Source organism: Falco punctatus (assembly GCF_963210335.1).
Source record: "Falco punctatus genome assembly, chromosome: 1".
In the NCBI taxonomy this organism is placed as follows: domain Eukaryota; kingdom Metazoa; phylum Chordata; class Aves; order Falconiformes; family Falconidae; genus Falco; species Falco punctatus.
In genome coordinates, this window is record NC_137580.1 from 23,140,977 (window position 1) to 23,156,910 (window position 15,934).

The 15,934-nt window shown below is 59.3% G+C and overlaps 1 protein-coding gene across 2 annotated transcripts; it reads left to right on the forward strand.

The window, feature by feature from the left end:
• Positions 1–140: 140 nt before the first annotated feature.
• Positions 141–15,535, forward strand: RBPMS (RNA binding protein, mRNA processing factor). Of its 2 annotated transcripts, XR_013931716.1 has the most exons (9): positions 141–273; positions 6,968–7,045; positions 7,576–7,614; positions 7,748–7,810; positions 8,553–8,703; positions 9,569–9,699; positions 11,550–11,619; positions 13,011–13,116; positions 13,895–15,535. XR_013931716.1 is itself a non-coding variant. In XM_080409668.1 (8 exons), the coding sequence occupies exons 1-8, from the start codon at positions 211–213 to the stop codon at positions 13,898–13,900; spliced, it is 576 nt and encodes a 191-aa protein (XP_080265794.1). In that variant the 5' UTR covers positions 141–210; the 3' UTR covers positions 13,901–15,535. The 2 variants fall into 2 exon arrangements, 1 of the variants encoding a protein (XP_080265794.1); XM_080409668.1 differs by lacking the exon at positions 9,569–9,699.
• The last annotated feature ends 399 nt before the right edge of the window (positions 15,536–15,934 follow it).

Consider the following 15,934-nt stretch of genomic DNA (forward strand, 5'->3'; position numbering starts at 1 on the left):
TCCCCCGCCCGGCCCCCGGCCCGCCCCGGCCCCGCGCCCCGCCCCGGCCCCGCCGCTGCCCGCCGCCGGCCGGCCCCAGCCCCAGCCCCAGCCCCAGCCCCAGCCCCAGCCCCAGCCCCAGCCCCAGCCCCAGCCCCAGCCCCAGCCCCCGCCCCGCCCGCCCCGGACGCGGCTGCCGCCGGCGGGACCAGCAGCTTGGCCGCTCGCACCATGAGCAGCCTCCCCGCCGACCGGGAGGGCGGCCCCGCCGACACTGGCCTGCCCGAGGAGGAGGTACCGGGCCGGGGGTGCCTTGCCGCGGGGGGCGGGGGGGGCGGTGTGTCCGGGTTTGGGGGGTCGGGGTTTTGGGGGGGGTGTTGGTCCGGCATCCCCCTCCCCACCCGCCATCCGCGCCCCCCACGCCGGGGGCGGCTCCGTGCTGGAGGGGGCCCGCCGGCTTCCCCGGCCCCACGTACCGGGGTCTGGCGGGGGGGGCACCGGTGGGCAGCGCATCCCCCCATCCCCGGGACACCCCCGCATCCTGCCGGCATCTCCCCAGGGCTCCCCGCAGGCGCGCCCCGACTCCCCGGGGCAACCCCCCGGGGCAGCCCCCCGGGTGTGGGGCAGCCCCCCGGGTGTGGGGCAGCCCCACTCGAGACGCGCAGCTCCCGGGGTGGGAGGGCCCCAAACCAGGCTGACCCCCCAGCCCGCGGGGCCGGTGCCTTGGGGGGTGCCAGGCACCCCTCGTGGGGCTCACCCCAAGGGTGTCCCCAACAGTCTCCCCCCCACTGGAGACCAGCCCCCCGCCCCCCGCGGGGCCGAGAGCGGGCTTTCTCCCTTGCGACCGCCAAGTTCCTGGTTTTGCCCGTGACCTTGAGATGGGAATTTGGACTTTGGGAGGGTGAGAGCGGCCGGGGCAGGATCCTCCGCGCCCTCCCCTCACTGCCTGCTCCGGCCGGGTTGTCCTGGGGTCTCTGGCTGACGGACAATGCCGGGGCGCACCACAGCTCCGCTCGCCTGCCTTTGGTTTTATATTCCAGAGGTGGTTCTGACACGAAACTTCCCAAAGTTTCCCAAAGCGCCCCAATAATAGGGAATTTTCCTGCTGGCACCTCGCCGGGTGTGGGGCAAACCATGCTGCCCGGGTGCTTGCAGGCGCTGCGGCTCGGGGGGACCCGGCGGTGGGAGATGGCCATGGAGGGCCTGTTGCCTTTCCCGGTGGCACGGCATGCGCTGCGCTGGCCATGGGCAGCCCTCGCCCTGCTCCCGGCTGAATCCGGGGGGCCGGGGGCCGGCCATCACCCCCTGGCCCTTGGGGATCCCCTGACCTTGCAATGCCGCTCTGCCCGGGGGGGGGCTGCTGGGGATGATGAGTGGCCAGAGGGGACGGCCGCGAGGTGCCAGGGTCCCCTGCCATGCTGGGGACGTGTGAGGAGGGCAATGGCCGCTCGTGCTCCTCCAGTGCCAGGCAGGTATTCTCCCTGCACGAGTTTTTCCCAGCCGTGGCTGGAAGAGCCGGTGCTGTCGAGTATTTGCTTAAGCGCAGGGGAAAGGGGCTGCCCGGTTACTGCGCCCTGCTCCTCCCCAGGGCTTGCCTTCCAGCTTCGTGCCCCCAAAAAAAGAGGGAGAAGCAGCGCCCATCTTGGGACGGGTGTCAGTCAGGTGGAAGAAGCCCCCCCAGCTGGCAGGAGTCCCGCTGCCTGCTCCCGAGGTGGCTTCCCCATCCCTCTTGCCTGCCCCCCGTGAGGGACCTCCCCCCCGGGACAGGGTTGCTGTGGGCTCGGGGGGTCCCCACAGAGGAGCGGTGTGTGTGTGTGTGGGGGGCAGAACAATTTGGAAAGGAGGTCACGTCACTTTGGCCAGGCAAGAATGGCATGTAAAAGGCTCGATGGAGGCCTTATTTGGTAGCGGAGTGGCTCTGGAGAGCCCGGCTCGTGGCCCTCATCCCCATCCCATGCCAGATCCCTCACCCTGGGGGAGCGGGGAGGGGACCCTAGTGCTGGTTTCTGGGGGGAAGGTGCCCGGTGAGGGGATGAGGTTTGCCCCTGTGTCACACCACGCCGTGCTCCTGCGTCCTTCCCTCCTTTGAGTGTGGGGTTCGGAGGGTTTGGGACCAAAGTCATGGGTGGGACACGGCCACGCGTGACCCCCGCCCGTGCCCGCCACTCCTCTGTTGCAATCCCCTATCTGCTCTCTTGGCTTCTCGCTGGCTTTTCCTCCACTGCTTCCTCGTTCCAGCCCCGGCAGCTCCAGAATCACTCTTCCCGGAGGGCTGCTCCTCTCCTCCCATCCTCTGCTGGCCATTTGGCTACCGCTCTGGAGAAACGGCTGCGAGTGGCGAGGCTGGAGGCTGAGCCCACTCCTCCCGCATCCCAGGGCCACTAGAGCCAGCGTCCCTCGGCCTCGGCCTTGTTTATGTCGGGGAGTTTTGCGGGCTGACGGCATGCGTACACACAGCCCAGGAATCTAAACCCAGCCGAGGAGGACGCTCCATTAGCAGAGGGAGTATTTACTCAAGGAGTAATCCCGGCGGGGCCGGAATGCACCCCGCCGGGGGTGGTGGTGGTGGTGGTGGGGTGGTGGAGGTGAGGGGGGGGGGTGGAGGGGGTGGGAGGCAGAGGCAGCACCCTGCTTTGCTTGGGGGAGTCAGGACGGGGGGAGCAAAACCTCTGCTTCCCTGTTGTACGGCTGGACGGCGGCCCCGTGCCATCCCCCTCCTGCTGCCACCGGGGGACCCCGGTGGTGCCTCCCCGCCGGCGGGCAGCCAAGCGGCTAATCGGCTGGTGGAGAATTAAAGCAAGCCCCCATGGAAAGGTGGCAGCCAGGGAGCTGGGCTCGAAGGAGACATGAAATGCCTCGTGAATGAATCACCCGTCCGCCTTCCGCCTCTCCCTGCCGCCCCCCGGGCCTGTTAACGTTTACCAGGGGGGCTGGTTTGGGCAGGGGCAGGGGAGTGTGACCGGCACCCGGCATCCCTCGGGGCACCTGGCATCCCTTGGGGCACCCGGCATCCCTCGGGGTGCCGCCATCTGATGGGGGTCCAAGGCAGCCAAATGCCTCCCCAGCTCACCTTCAGGACGCAAACCTGGCTTGTGGCTTCACGTGAGGAAGAGGAGGAGGAGGGCTGCCAGTGGTCCGTCATGGACCTCTTCATGCTGGGACCATCCTTGGGCCATGGTCTGGAGACCCCAGCCACCTCTTGGCCTGAGTCCCTGCGCGTCCTTCTGTGTCCCCAGCCCAGACTGTCCTGGCAAACCCCCCAGACTCTGCAGCATCCCTGGAACTGGTCCCAGACAGGACACAGCATTTTGGGGACAGCAGAAGGTGATGGTGGGACATGGGGGAGCAGAGGGGAGAGGGACGGGCCAGAAGTGGGATGGATAGCTTCCTAGGGAGAGGAGAGTAGGAGAAGCTAGGAGAAGACTTTCTGCAGGGATGATAAACACCAGGAGGGGAAAAACCAGGAGCGAGGTGGCAGAGGTGGGATCCAGCGGCCCTGGCAAATCTGGGGTGCAGCAGCAGGAGCAGAGGAGGACTGTGGAAAGAGGACTTGGTGTGTTCCTTGTGCAGTCCCGTGGCTGCCATCCCCACTGAAGGGAGTCAAGGCTGTGGTCACTGCGAGGTCCTGCACCCATGGCCGGCAGCTTCCAGGAGCAAACATCGGCACTGCTGACCTGGAAGAAACCTTTGGTTCACCCCAGATTGTACCAAGAAAGGAGAGATGCAGAAATGCTCCACCAAGAAGAAACTAAAAGATGTCTGTGGAGCAGAATGGAAACGAAACAGCTCGGGGTGTCCTGAAGCGGGGGTGTTTGGGCTGCAGGACTCCCACCACCCTGCTCCAGCTCCCTTCGCTGAGCCCTGCTGGGGACCTGGAGGTCTGACCCATGTCCCCCAGGCTGCTCGGGAGCACGCGTCTTGCCCGATCCGCCTCCTAGAAGCCGTCATTTTTCCCTGTGGAAGAGCATACACCTGCCTGCTGACCGGCCAGTTCTCTGTTAAGGCCTTTTTTTCCACCCTCAAGGGCAGGATTTTGTGCTGGGAGCGTTTCTGGTAGAGGATGGGGGCTGAATCCCTGGGATCTCGGCACAGGAAAGCCTGGAGCAGCTCCCTGCGGGCTGAAGCTCCTCTTCCATTTAAGGGCAGGAGTAATATTTCCGCCTAAAATCTTCCCCTTGGCAAAAGGATATCCGTCCAGCCTGCTGGGAATTGTCCCTGAGGACGCTCCCTTTCTCTGCCAGTCCCACCTCATTTTAACACAGCCCAGATCCTCCCACCTGCTTGTTACCCAGCCCAGCCGAAGGATGCTGTTTACGTAGGACCTACTCAAACATCCCTTCGGCTGGGTGCACCAGCCCCTCTGTAGATTTTTGTGGGGTGCAGATGGGAAGCACCTAGGACCTTGTATCTCCTCCCTTCTCCCAGCTCTCAAACATCCTTTCGGGACTGGAAAGCAGCTGGGGCATCCTTTGGAGCCCTTCTCCCTCACCCCCTCACCGCTGTATAATTTTACGGTTTAAAACTTGGCCGACCCGCGTTTGAACTTTCAAAGAAAACAAGTCATTACTGAAGAGGAGCCCTTCCTTTGCGAGGCCGAATTTCGGAGGATTTTTCAGTTTTTTATCTCTCTCATCTCTCCGCTGCACGGCTATGGGGCTAAATGATCTGGCAAGATGGGCTCTTAGGGGTTTGGATTTCAGGGACGCGGCAAATTGGCGGCGGGTTCTCCCCTGGAGCTGTCTCGACACCTCTGGTGTTTCATGCAGCTCCCTAGGGAGAGGAGAGGCGAGAAGCCAGCCTGCCCTCCCTGCGCGAGGGATGCTGCAGGCAAGGGGGGACAGGCAGGGATGCTCAGCCTCCTCAGGAGGCAAACCCAGCTGGGAGGATGGATTCCAAGCTGGTTCCCTGGATAGCAGCAGCCACCCTCAGGCAGACCTGTCTGAAGGGGAATAATTTTTTCCCCTAGGAAAGAGTGAATTTGCCTTCTTTACATTGAATTTCATGGACACGAGGGTTGCTCCTCCAGGTGAATCCCTCCCCAACCCCTGCCAGGAGAAATTCGGGCAGTGTCTCCATCGGTGTAGCACTGAATGCCTTGGGATGCTTCATCGCCCTCTGATCTCAGAAGTTAGGCAGAAAGCAGGCAGGGGTCCCCCAAGGTGCCCTTGGGGGGGGCTTCCAGCCTCCCATGGCTGGTCCCAGTAGAGGGGACAGGCTACAGGGTTGTACCTGACTGCAGCCCTGGCTCAGGAAAGGCTGAGGACATGCCTGCGCTGCTGGAGCTCTCAGCATCCCTCTGGGCAAGGCCATGAGCATCCTTTCTTGGCCGGAGCTGGGCTTGCTTTCCAAGTGGAGTCAAGCGTCGGATGGCCATACTTTCACAGGTGGCTTGTTTTCTGGCAGCCCCCATGCACCCAGCGTGCACCCAGCGATGGGTACCAGCAGCGATGGTTATCACCTCACCGGGCTGTTGACACAAGGGCTATATGCAAACAGCCTGGAATACCTTTTGTTATTTAATAGATATAGGTCAGCCAGAGGTTTTGTTACACAAAGCGGGAATGTTTGCTGCTCCTAGGCTGTGAGATGGGGTAGATAGCTTATCTGCAAGAGAAAGAAGAAATGTCAGTAGAAGAATAGGCCTGGGCTGGCTGTCTTTGATTGTTTCATATGTCTGTCCCAGTGAGTAGGGTGTGCCTGCGCCCCCCCCCCAAAAAAAAAAAATAAAAAAATCAATGTTTTCCCCTCCTTCAGCCCCAATCTGGCAGCTTGGTACCTGGGGTGGGTGACCTTGGTCTAGCCCCTCCAGACCAGCTCTCACAAGCCATGTGGGTGCCTGAAAAAATAAGCTACAGCCATCAAATCCTCCAGATGGCCTCCCGGAAAGATGCTACGGCAGCAGCAGGAGTGGGGCTGGCTTGCAAGCCTGAAGCTGAGGGGGAGAGCCAGGCAGGGACCCCACTGACACAGGCACCATCTCTGGGTGCCCCAGCAAGAGCAGAGGTGGTGGGTGATGGCACCCAGTGTCAGACCTACCCACAAGGACACGGCAGGGCTGAGGCCAAGCCAACCGCTCCCTCCCCAGGGGGGTCTGAGCCTAAATACAGCCCCTGGACCATGGACAGTCTGCGTGGGTGGGTGGGGGGTCCAGGTGGGGCTGGTTGGGGCTGTTGGCACCCCCAAACTCTCGTGGGTCTCCAGCCATCGGTCACCAAGGTGTCTGGATGAGATTTTGGGGATGAGGAGAGGGGGACCGGCAGCAGATCCAGCTGTTGGTCTCCTGCCCCACACCACTCCACAAGTTAGAAGCTGGTTGTAAAGCAAAACCATCCCAGCACGGGTCTTGCCCCGGTGGGGTTTGCCTGTCCCCAGGGAACCCCGCATCCCCCCTCGGGGTCGGTGGCAGCAGGGTTGCTGCCAGCTGCCCTGGCTTTGAGGATGCTGCACCACGGCAAACATTTAGATCCACCCAAAAGGAGTTAAAACTCCTTAAAAGGTGATTTTATAAACCGGTGACAAGCTGCTTAAAACCAGCCCCCTCCAAAACAGAGCCATTCCTCCAGGAGGAAGAGTTGGGATTTGCTTCTCCCAGTCCTTAATGAGCTGCTGCAATTAAGCAGAGACAATAGGCATTGTCTGCAGAGTAAGGCTCTGCTGGGGATGCCAGGAGAGAGCCTGTTTGCCAGACCAGGGTGGAAGGTGCCGGGATGCTGACAGCCTTTTTGACCCAGAGGGCAGTTGCTGTAGTGAGGACGGGTCTCGGTTACCTTTCCGTGGCATCTTAGCAGTTTCCTCCATGGTCACCCAAGGGATGGGGATGCCTCTCCCAAAAATGCCACATCCCCCAAGCGTGGCTGAAGGCTCGAGGTTCCCCTCAGGCTGCCATCATCCCTGTGGTGTGCCACCACCTAAGGCTGTGGGAGATGTGGGGGATCCCCAAGCTAAGGGTGAGGGAGGGTCCCCAGGAACCTCCTTTCTTCTTTTCTAGGTGAGGACGCTCTTTGTCAGCGGGTTGCCTCTGGATATCAAGCCCCGGGAACTTTACCTGCTCTTCAGGCCCTTTAAGGTACTAGATTAGGGAGGGGAGAGGGGGGTGGAAGTGCAGGGCTGGCTCCGTGCCCCATCCCTGTCGCCCCACCAGCCCTGGGGGATCTGGGAGCCCGCTGCTTTCCCCCAGAAAGTCTAATTCAGTCACTTTATTCACAGAAACAGTTCTGCACCTTTTTGCCCCCAGTAAACCATAGGAAGATGGCATCGGGCACTTTGATTGCACCAGGGTTTCAATTGCATGTTGATTTGCATTTTAGCAGCAGAAGAGTGCTGGCTGCAAACCTCTCCAGTCTCTTCACCCTGCCAGACCTGCAGCTCAGGCACCGGCTCTTTTGAAACACAAAGGATGATATTATCAGGCATCCAGCATCCCGACACAAATCCAGCAGCAGCGAGTCCCCATGCTGGTGCTGAGCCTTAGTGAGCTCCCCCCATGGCCCCCAGCTGTGGGGCTGCCGGGTGGTGGGTGCAGGAGGTTTCCCTCTCCAAGGAGCAGCTGAATCACGGGCATCTCCACAAACACCCTTTTTTATTCTTTCCTCGCAGGGGTACGAAGGGTCTCTCATCAAACTCACCTCCAAGCAGGTAGGCGCCGCTCAGACCAGGGCGAGCATCCCCCGTCACGCTTCCATCCTCCGGTGCTGCCGGTCACCCGGGTAAGGGTCCCCCCAGTGCCCTGCCACCCTGACTGATGGTGCCCCCCCTCCTTCCTCTGCAGCCCGTGGGCTTCGTCAGCTTTGATAGCCGCTCCGAGGCAGAGGCGGCGAAGAACGCGCTGAACGTGAGTGCACCTGGCCGCTCCATTTTTTGGGGATTTTCCCCCCCTCATTTTCCTGTTGTCCCCAGATATTCTCCGAATTCCTCCGTCCCAGGGATGTACATCTCCCACCCCAGCTGGCCCCACAGCATCCCCATCCCTCCAGCCGATCCCCATCGGCTGTTCTCATCTGCATCCTCCCCCAGGGGGGCTGCATCCCCCTCGCCTTTCCCAGGGCCCTGCAGGAAGGCTGGAAGCTTAAGGATTAGAGCCTTAGATATGAGTCAGTGAGAGGTGCCTTTCCCAGCCTCTCCTGTTTCTTCAGCGGGAAAAACCCCTCCTAAAGCTGCAAAAGCAAAAGCAAATTTCGCTTTCCTTTAGCAGCTCCTTCTGTGGAGAGAACCTCATGAAAACAGTCACGGGGAGAACCGCACGGAGCCGGTTCTCCGATTCCTTGCCGGGTTTTGGTTTGGTGGTTTTTTTGTTTTTTTTTTCCCCTTGTCTTCATTTTCAATGTAAAACTTTTTTTTTGGCTCTGCTAATCCCTCTGGATAAGAGCTGGGCTGCGGGATGCCGACTGCCAAATATGGTGCCGATGCTAAAGATGCCGGAGGAATGCGAGCCGCCTCGGGGCCGGCAAATTAGCTCATTTCAAGGCTGGAAGTTGAAAAAAAAAATAATAAAAAAATAACGAGGAGTTATTTTTGCTGCGGGGCTGGCACTTGGTGGTGCTCACCTAGCCGCCATGCCTCCTTCCCTCCCGCAGGGCATCCGCTTCGACCCCGAGATCCCCCAGACGCTGCGGCTGGAGTTCGCCAAGGCGAACACCAAGATGGCCAAGAGCAAGCTGGTGGGCACCCCCAACCCCAGCACACCTCTCCCCACCGCCGTACCTCAGTTCATCGCCCGGGAGCCCTGTGAGTACTGGCCCTGGCCCTCCCCAGGGAGCCTCGCCATGTGCCCCCCCCCGCCACCGCTGCAATGCCAGCAGGCTTTTGGGGTGGCAGGTGCCAGGGGTTGCCCTCGTCCTCATTTGCCTCGGCAAAACGCCTTATTCAGGCAATTGGATGTTGCGCGGAGATCATGGGTGGATGTGGGGATGCGGGGCTCCTGGTGCGGGATGCTGGAAGGAGCTGGGATGGGTGCTGGTGGGGAACGCCATGCCCAGCGGGAAGCGGCAGTGCCAGCAGCAGACGCCGGCCTGGTGGCCGTGGGTGCCCAGAGGTGGCTGCCAGCGCTGGAGAGGAGCCGGTGGCAGTGACGGCTGCCTTGGCACGGCGTGTGGGAGTGGGACAAGCCTGCAGCACTGCGTGACCGTGCTGGCAAGTTTCTGAGTGATGGCTTGGAGTCTCGGTGGAGACCTCAGCGATGTCCTGCCGTGAGCACGCCGTACCCATTTCTGCTGCTGGAAGAGCTCTTACGTGGACGCCAGTTCCTTGCCTCGTTGCTGTGTGCGGGCACGAGCTGCACGCTCTCCTTCGTGCCCATGACACCGCATCCCCTGGGCAATGAAACCTCACAGTGATGATGTGCCCAGCCCCACGGCATTGCTCGCCACCAGCTGAGCCCTGCATTTTCCCAGCGGGAGCGGGAGCTCAGTGTTGGCTCTGCGGGTCGGCACACCGACTGGCATGCTGGCACTTCTCTGGGGGAAGCTCTGCTCCTGCTCGTGCCTGCTCTGGGGGGAGAAGGAATGACCGTCGGTGCCATCGTGCAGCACGTGGGGCGGTGAGGGCCGCGACGTGGTGGTCACCATTAACTCTCCTTCTTCTTTTCTTGCAGATGAGCTCACAGTGCCTGCACTTTACCCCAGTAGCCCTGAAGTGTGGGGGCCATACCCTCTGTACCCAGCGGAGTTAGCACCTGCTCTACCTCCTCCTGCTTTCACCTATCCTGCTTCGCTGCACGCCCAGGTAATTCAGATCCATCCACCACCACTGCGCTCACCCCCCGCCCCAGACCCCCCCCCATCCCCTCGGTGCTCGCCGCACCACTAACCTCTGCCCGGCTAACAGGCACTCGCTGCCCCCCTCCCTGAAATTTAGGGATGGCACCCAAACCAAGCTGAGCGCGCGGGCAGCACCGCCTGCCTCTCCCCAACGCCTCTCTCTGCCTTCCTACCTTCGCTCTTGCCCGCACCAGGGGCAGGCGGGGAGGGAGGGATGCTCGCTGGGGCTGGACCGGCCCCGTCGCTCCCGGCACCGAAGAGCCACCCAGCTGCTGGCACGGTGCAAGCTGGGGGCTCCCGAGCCCCCGGTCACCCCTCAGGCATCGCTGGGATGTGGCTTTGTGTGATGCGGGGTATGAAGCAAAGCGACTCTGATGGGGAGGAGAGGGTGAGCGAAGCACAAATGGAGGACCCATCTATTATTGACGAGGTGCTGCTCTTCTCACAAGTGCTCTTCTGCTGGCTGCCACCACCGGTGGCTCCGATGGCAGCACACGGCCGTTAAAAATTAACCACCCGCCTCGGGAGAGGAGCGGGGAAAAGAAGAGAAGAAGTGGAAATGGGGGTGGCGGAGGATTTCTTTGCGGCACCAGCCTTTGGGATGTTTCCTAGAGCGGCATCGCGGGGATGCCGGGAAGAGACCCCCGCCTTCGGGGGGACACGGGCAGCTCCTCATCAGCTGCCATCACCACACCAACATCATCCCGTCTTTCGCTCCTCACTGCCGGCTCTGGCTTGGCGGTGAGCAGGAGGAAACAAGTGCACGGAAACAGATTTTCTGGATAAGCCACATCCGAAAGGCTTTGGCCCTGGCCCGCTGGAACTGAGCCGGGTTATCCGGAGCCACCATCGCTGGGAGCCGGAGGCAGATGGGGGCTGGTTTGAGCAGGAGGGTGAGGAAAAGCACTCAGCATACAAACCAGCCACAGCCTTTGGATGAAACTCCGACTTTTCCGGCCCTGCTGTTTATAGGAAGAGCAGCGGTAAATATTATTGCAGCTACATACTTGCCTTGTCAATAATGGCTAACAAGCAGCACCTGCGCTGCTCGGGAGGCCAGGGGGATGGCTGGCAGAGGAAACGGAGGTGTATGGAGGCCCTGAGAGCCCCCTGGGAAAACCCAGGCTGAGACGTGATGTTGGGCACTGTTCCAAGAAACGTTATCCGTGTGGTTACAAAGCCAGCACAGTGGGGAGGATGGTGGTGGCACCTTCCCTGTCGCCCATGGGTGCTGTGGGGAAGCAGGCAGCACTGCTTTGCTAGGGGCTGCAGGCTGTCCCTGTGCCTCCTGCAGCGGCCGGTGGCAGGATTTTGGTGGGGAGCGTTGGAGAGGGCAGCCACCATCCAACCCGGAGCTCCTTGCTGCAGGGTGGCCTCCCCAGCTGGGTCCTGCACGGAGCGGTGGGACGGGGAACCTCAGGATGGTGGGGCCAATGTGGCATTATGCCGCAAAGCACCGAGTGCACATGGGCCGTCATCGAGAGCCATTGGGTTTTGGTGTCCTGACATTTTCTGCCCCCGTCTCTTGTGGACTTTGCAGATGCTAAGCAGGGGTGAGCCCACTCCTGCTTGGTGCAACCGCGGTGCTGCCAGCCCGGCTCGGTCCTGCGGCAAGCAGCGACGCCAGGGGCCATGCTCAGCCCCAGCTGGTGTTCTGTCCGAACCGGAGCCGGGATGGCTGTGCTGCTTGTGTTTGGACCTCCATCCACCCTGTGCCTGGGGAAGGCCAGGAAAGGGGAGTCCCGGAGGCAGGCAGCTCTTGCCAGGGTGGGCAGCCACTACCTCTCTCACCCTGCGCCCCTCTTGTCTTTGCAGATGCGCTGGCTCCCTCCCTCCGAGGCTGGTTCTCAGGGCTGGAAGTCCCGTCAGTTCTGCTGAATGCCGGGTAAGCGCTACCTCTCTGTGCCTATCCTTCTCTGGTGTGGTGGGCTGGTGGCCACCTCCACCCTTACCCTGAGCTGTCCCCTGCTGCCACTCTCCAGCAGCCCAGGGCGGGTGGCCAGACCATACCCTTGCGCTGGCAAGGCCACTTTCTGGCAGGTACCGCAGGTCTGGCCACCCTCCCTGCCCCCAGGAAAGGGACATCTCCACCGTCATCCACCCCATCACCCACCCACCATTGCTTTCCCAGATATCCCGTGCCTCACGGCCCATGCTGCTGCAGCAGCAGAGGCTGCATGCCCCGGGGGCCGTGGCAATGGCACGGGTCCTACAAATGAAGGTGGCGGCAGGGCCGCCTGGCTGAAGGCAGCTTCACTGTGACGCAAACAGCTCGTTAAACCTTAACGAGAACCCTCCTGGCAGCCCAGGGCTGCCACAAGAAGCGTGGCGTTACCGAGTGCCTGTCTGCCCAGCCAGAGCGAGGGGGCTGGGCTGGTTACACCTCAGACCTCTTCAGATGAAAAAAGCCTTGCAAGATACGCTCTCCAAATAACTCGGCCTTTTGTGGATAAACAAAAGGGATTCAAATGGAAAAGGGGAAGGAGGCTCTGCTGATGCTGAGCGTTGCTTTCCCCGTGATCCCAGCCTGCCCCGACCAGCCCAGCCCAGCCGCCATCCCCCGCCGCTGCTGCTGTCCGCTGGGAAGTCTTCTGCACCACATCCACACCAGCCTGTGGAGAAATCCCAGCAGATCCAAGGAGGTGGGAAGGCTCCAGCATCGGCTGCCCATCCTCCCGTGCCACCGCTGTGCCTGTCCGCCTGGTACCCACAGGCTGCGCCGCGGCCATGAGGCTTGCTCAGCCGGCGAGGGCAGAAGGACCGGCTTCTTGGGTTCAGACCCGGGACTTGGATCTACAAAGCATTTACCGGCTATTTTAGGCCCAGCAGATAAAAATAGGGAGTGGTGATGCTTTGGGAACCAGTGGTTCTTCCAAAATACGGAACCTGCCAACGTTTCCAGCTAAAATTGAAGCAGAGCCGTATTTGGGAAGGGGAGATGAGTGAATCCCTTGGATCAGGTCCACCTCCCCACAGCAATCCCAGCAGCCGCAATGGGCAGCAAGGGTGGAAGGCTGGGGACCTCCTGGCTCCCCACCAGGCTCCTCTGGCCAGGGCGGGCTATGGCACAGCCCAGCAAGGTGTTCTGCTGCCGACCCGGCTCTCCTGCCTCATCCTCCCTGTCCTTGCTGCGTGGAGCCCATCAGGGCAGGGTTAAGCTGCCAGCTGTCCTCTTAGGAAGCACCGATCCCGGCCACTGCAAAAATAACCTCTCCCCGCAGTGCACCCCGGCTGCGCCTGCCAGTGTCCCTAATCCTTGGCTGCGTCCTTTCGCAGGTCTCAGGTGTGTGATGGTGGCCTACAGTCAGTCTTGTGGGTATTAATGGAGTCTTCCAAGGCGGCTACTGGGTTGGCATGCTCTCCACAAAACCACAGTGTGCTGGTAAGGCTGCAGCACGGCGCCCAGCCGCGCCAGGGGACGCGGCCCCGGGGGGGTTTGCTGCTTTGGGGAGGGGGTAGAGGGGCAACCAAGCCAACATGATGTCCCTGAAGAAACAGGCAGTGAGGCAGACGCATCCCTGGGATTGATCCCTGCCGGGTGGCATCGCTGCTCCCGTTACGGCACAGCACCTCCAGCATGGAACCATGGCTCTGCCGTTCCCGTGTTTATCGTTATATCTGGGGCGAGAGTTTCGGCAGCCGAGGAATGCCTCTCGGCTTTGAATTACCCCCGGTAATCTCATCTTGCTGCTGTCCTGCTTCCTGCCTTGGATCAAGAGACTGAATTCCTCTTAAGTGCAAAATTCAACCCAAACTTAACTCTCGGCTTCCCAGCTGGTGCCTCAGTTAAAAGCCCAGGGGCTACAGCCATTGGGAGGAGCGAACTGGGACCAGTGTGGTCCTTCCCCCCTGCCTGGGAAGTCCCGGCTCTCCCCGCAGGCATTTCCCACCTTGCCCTTTCCTGGTTAAACAACTGTCCATGGAGCTCCGTCACTGCATGCACTGCTGTCACTGCATGTACTGCGCTCCCTTCCTCGCTCCCTTCCTCGCCCTGTTTCCCAAACAAGCCTCTCCCCCACACTGCGGCAGGGAGCTTCCCCACAAAGGAAGAAGGATTAACCACATTCCCTTTCCCACTTTGCCTCAGTCCAAGATTGCGGCTTTTTTTTTTTTTTTTTTTTTTTTTTTTTTTGTCTTAACACCTCTCTCTGTTGTTACAGGCTTGAAAAAGAAAAACAACCCCTCACACGTTTGGATTCCTCCAAGACTTTCCCACAGCCTCTATCACACATCTGCTCTCCTAGAAGAAAACCGAAAAGCATACCTAGTAATAATATTTTCCTCTTTTACACTGTATATTTGTAAGAAAGAGTGTGTTACTTCTGAAAGCATGGTTTGACAGGCATCGCTGTAGTGTTTGAAAAGGCTTTTCAAACAGAACCATAGGAAAGCAGACTACAAAAAAAGCGAAACGAGAGCAAGTATTTTTGTACCAAACCTCCTAAATAGGACAATCTTACACTGGGTCGGACCACAGGTTTTTGTGCTTGACTTTTGAATGCGTGTAATTAAGAGTCTCTATCCACCCCCCCTGCCCCATCAGCTGCATGTCGAAGGCATGATGTTCACGTGCGTGCAGATGTTGAGACACACGATTCGGGTTTGTAGGAATTGTGCTCCGGCTGTTACAGCAAGACGTCTGCGGACACTTACAGCATTCCCATTTTCTTCCCAGTTGTACCAAATGACAACCAGGCAGGACAATCAGAAACTTTCTTATGGTGATTTTTTTTACCTTAGGGCTATGTTAATAGCTTGCTGTGCAAAGCTTCGGCATGGTACAACGGCTCGGATCAGGGATGGGCAGACAGCCCGCACATGTAGCAAGGTGACAATTTCCCTCCTCCTCCTGCGATGACTGCTTGAAGTTGTTATGGGCAACGTAAACTGCTGTATGAGATAAAGAAAACAAACCCTCAGTTTGCCAGCTTACTCAAGGTTGGGTGCGAGTCCCGAGCGAGTCGAGGGGCTTAGACACATTCCTACCGTTACGCCAAAGTGCTGGGCGGAACTGGGGTTTTAGCGTTAAGGTTATGCTGGTCCGGCTGCTCGCTGCGTAGCATTTCCACATTTCCATGTGCGAAGACAAGAAGGGAGGTTGCTAACACCCCTGGGGCAGTATCTGTCACCTTTACAGAGATAGCGTACCAGCAAAGAGACAGCTGACATGCTAGTCTCCTTGCTCCAGGAGGAATTGGAAAAAAAAAATTAAAATAGAGCAAACCAAACCAAAACCTCAAACAGATTTCAGTTTCTTGCAAAAGGAGGCGCAAAACTTCTTTCACTGCCTTTCCCCCCCTACCCCATCCCTGCTGTAGGGTACACCGAGCTCAGCCACTGTGCGGGCTTCACCATAGCTGGTTTCCCAGCTGCACTGAAGACATGGGGTGCCCGTGGCCTTGTGAAACACCATAACCTTTTTTTCTTCCTTCTTCCTTTTATTCTGTGGGTGGGCCAAAATAACATGGCTGAGATTTCGGCTGCCGGAGCCGGGGCAGGGCGGGAGGGTGAGATGGTGTGATGGGAAACTGTCCCGTTGGGGTTTTCTGTAAAGAGTGGGATTGATAAAGGCGACGTGAGAAGAAATCAATTCCAAGACAAACCTCTGAGCGGCTCTATAAGGAACGATACCAGCGTTTCCAAGCAACGGACTAACTCTTTTAGCAAACTATTTCCTGTAATTTGTCTTGTGGAGAGGAGAGAAGCTTCCACATTGTCTACTCCGCTTTTGGAAATACGTTTAAAGGTACTTTTCTATTGTAATTTTTTAAAAATAAAACCAGTGATTATTGTAAGTTACACGCAGAGCGTCATCGTGTGCTGTGTCTGTTGGGAACAGGGAGAAGGATCTCAACATACACCCCTCGGGGGCCTTGGGGAACAGCAGCCTTCTTCCTCCCTTGGGGTATTTGAAGGCAATGCTCCTGAGGGACTGCTGAATTTCCAGGGCAGATACCATCGGACCGTTTGGCTCACTTGGGTGTCTAGGAAAGCTCCAAAATCCAGGCTGGAAGGATCAGCAGGCTTGAAAGAAATGACTCCTAAGTTTACAAAGATGTTATCGGTTAGTTTTTAAACCTACTAACCTTGGCACTGAGCGCAGGAGCTAAGCTGCAATTTTCCATGAGCTCAGCCACAGCAGAGGCAAACGTAACCTAGAGACGAAGGGCCAGATTATCGTGGTTTGTTGGTTTTTTTTT

What these genes read in the sequence shown, in the direction of transcription:
- RBPMS (XM_080409668.1), top strand. Translation starts at nt 211, where the DNA reads ATGAGCAGCCTCCCCGCCGACCGGGAGGGCGGCCCCGCCGACACTGGC. An exon ending in TGCTCTTCAGGCCCTTTAAG is followed by an intron (nt 7,046 to 7,575) that starts GTACTAGATTAG and finishes CTTTCCTCGCAG; the next exon opens with GGGTACGAAGGGTCTCTCAT. An exon ending in CGGCGAAGAACGCGCTGAAC is followed by an intron (nt 7,811 to 8,552) that starts GTGAGTGCACCT and finishes TCCCTCCCGCAG; the next exon opens with GGCATCCGCTTCGACCCCGA.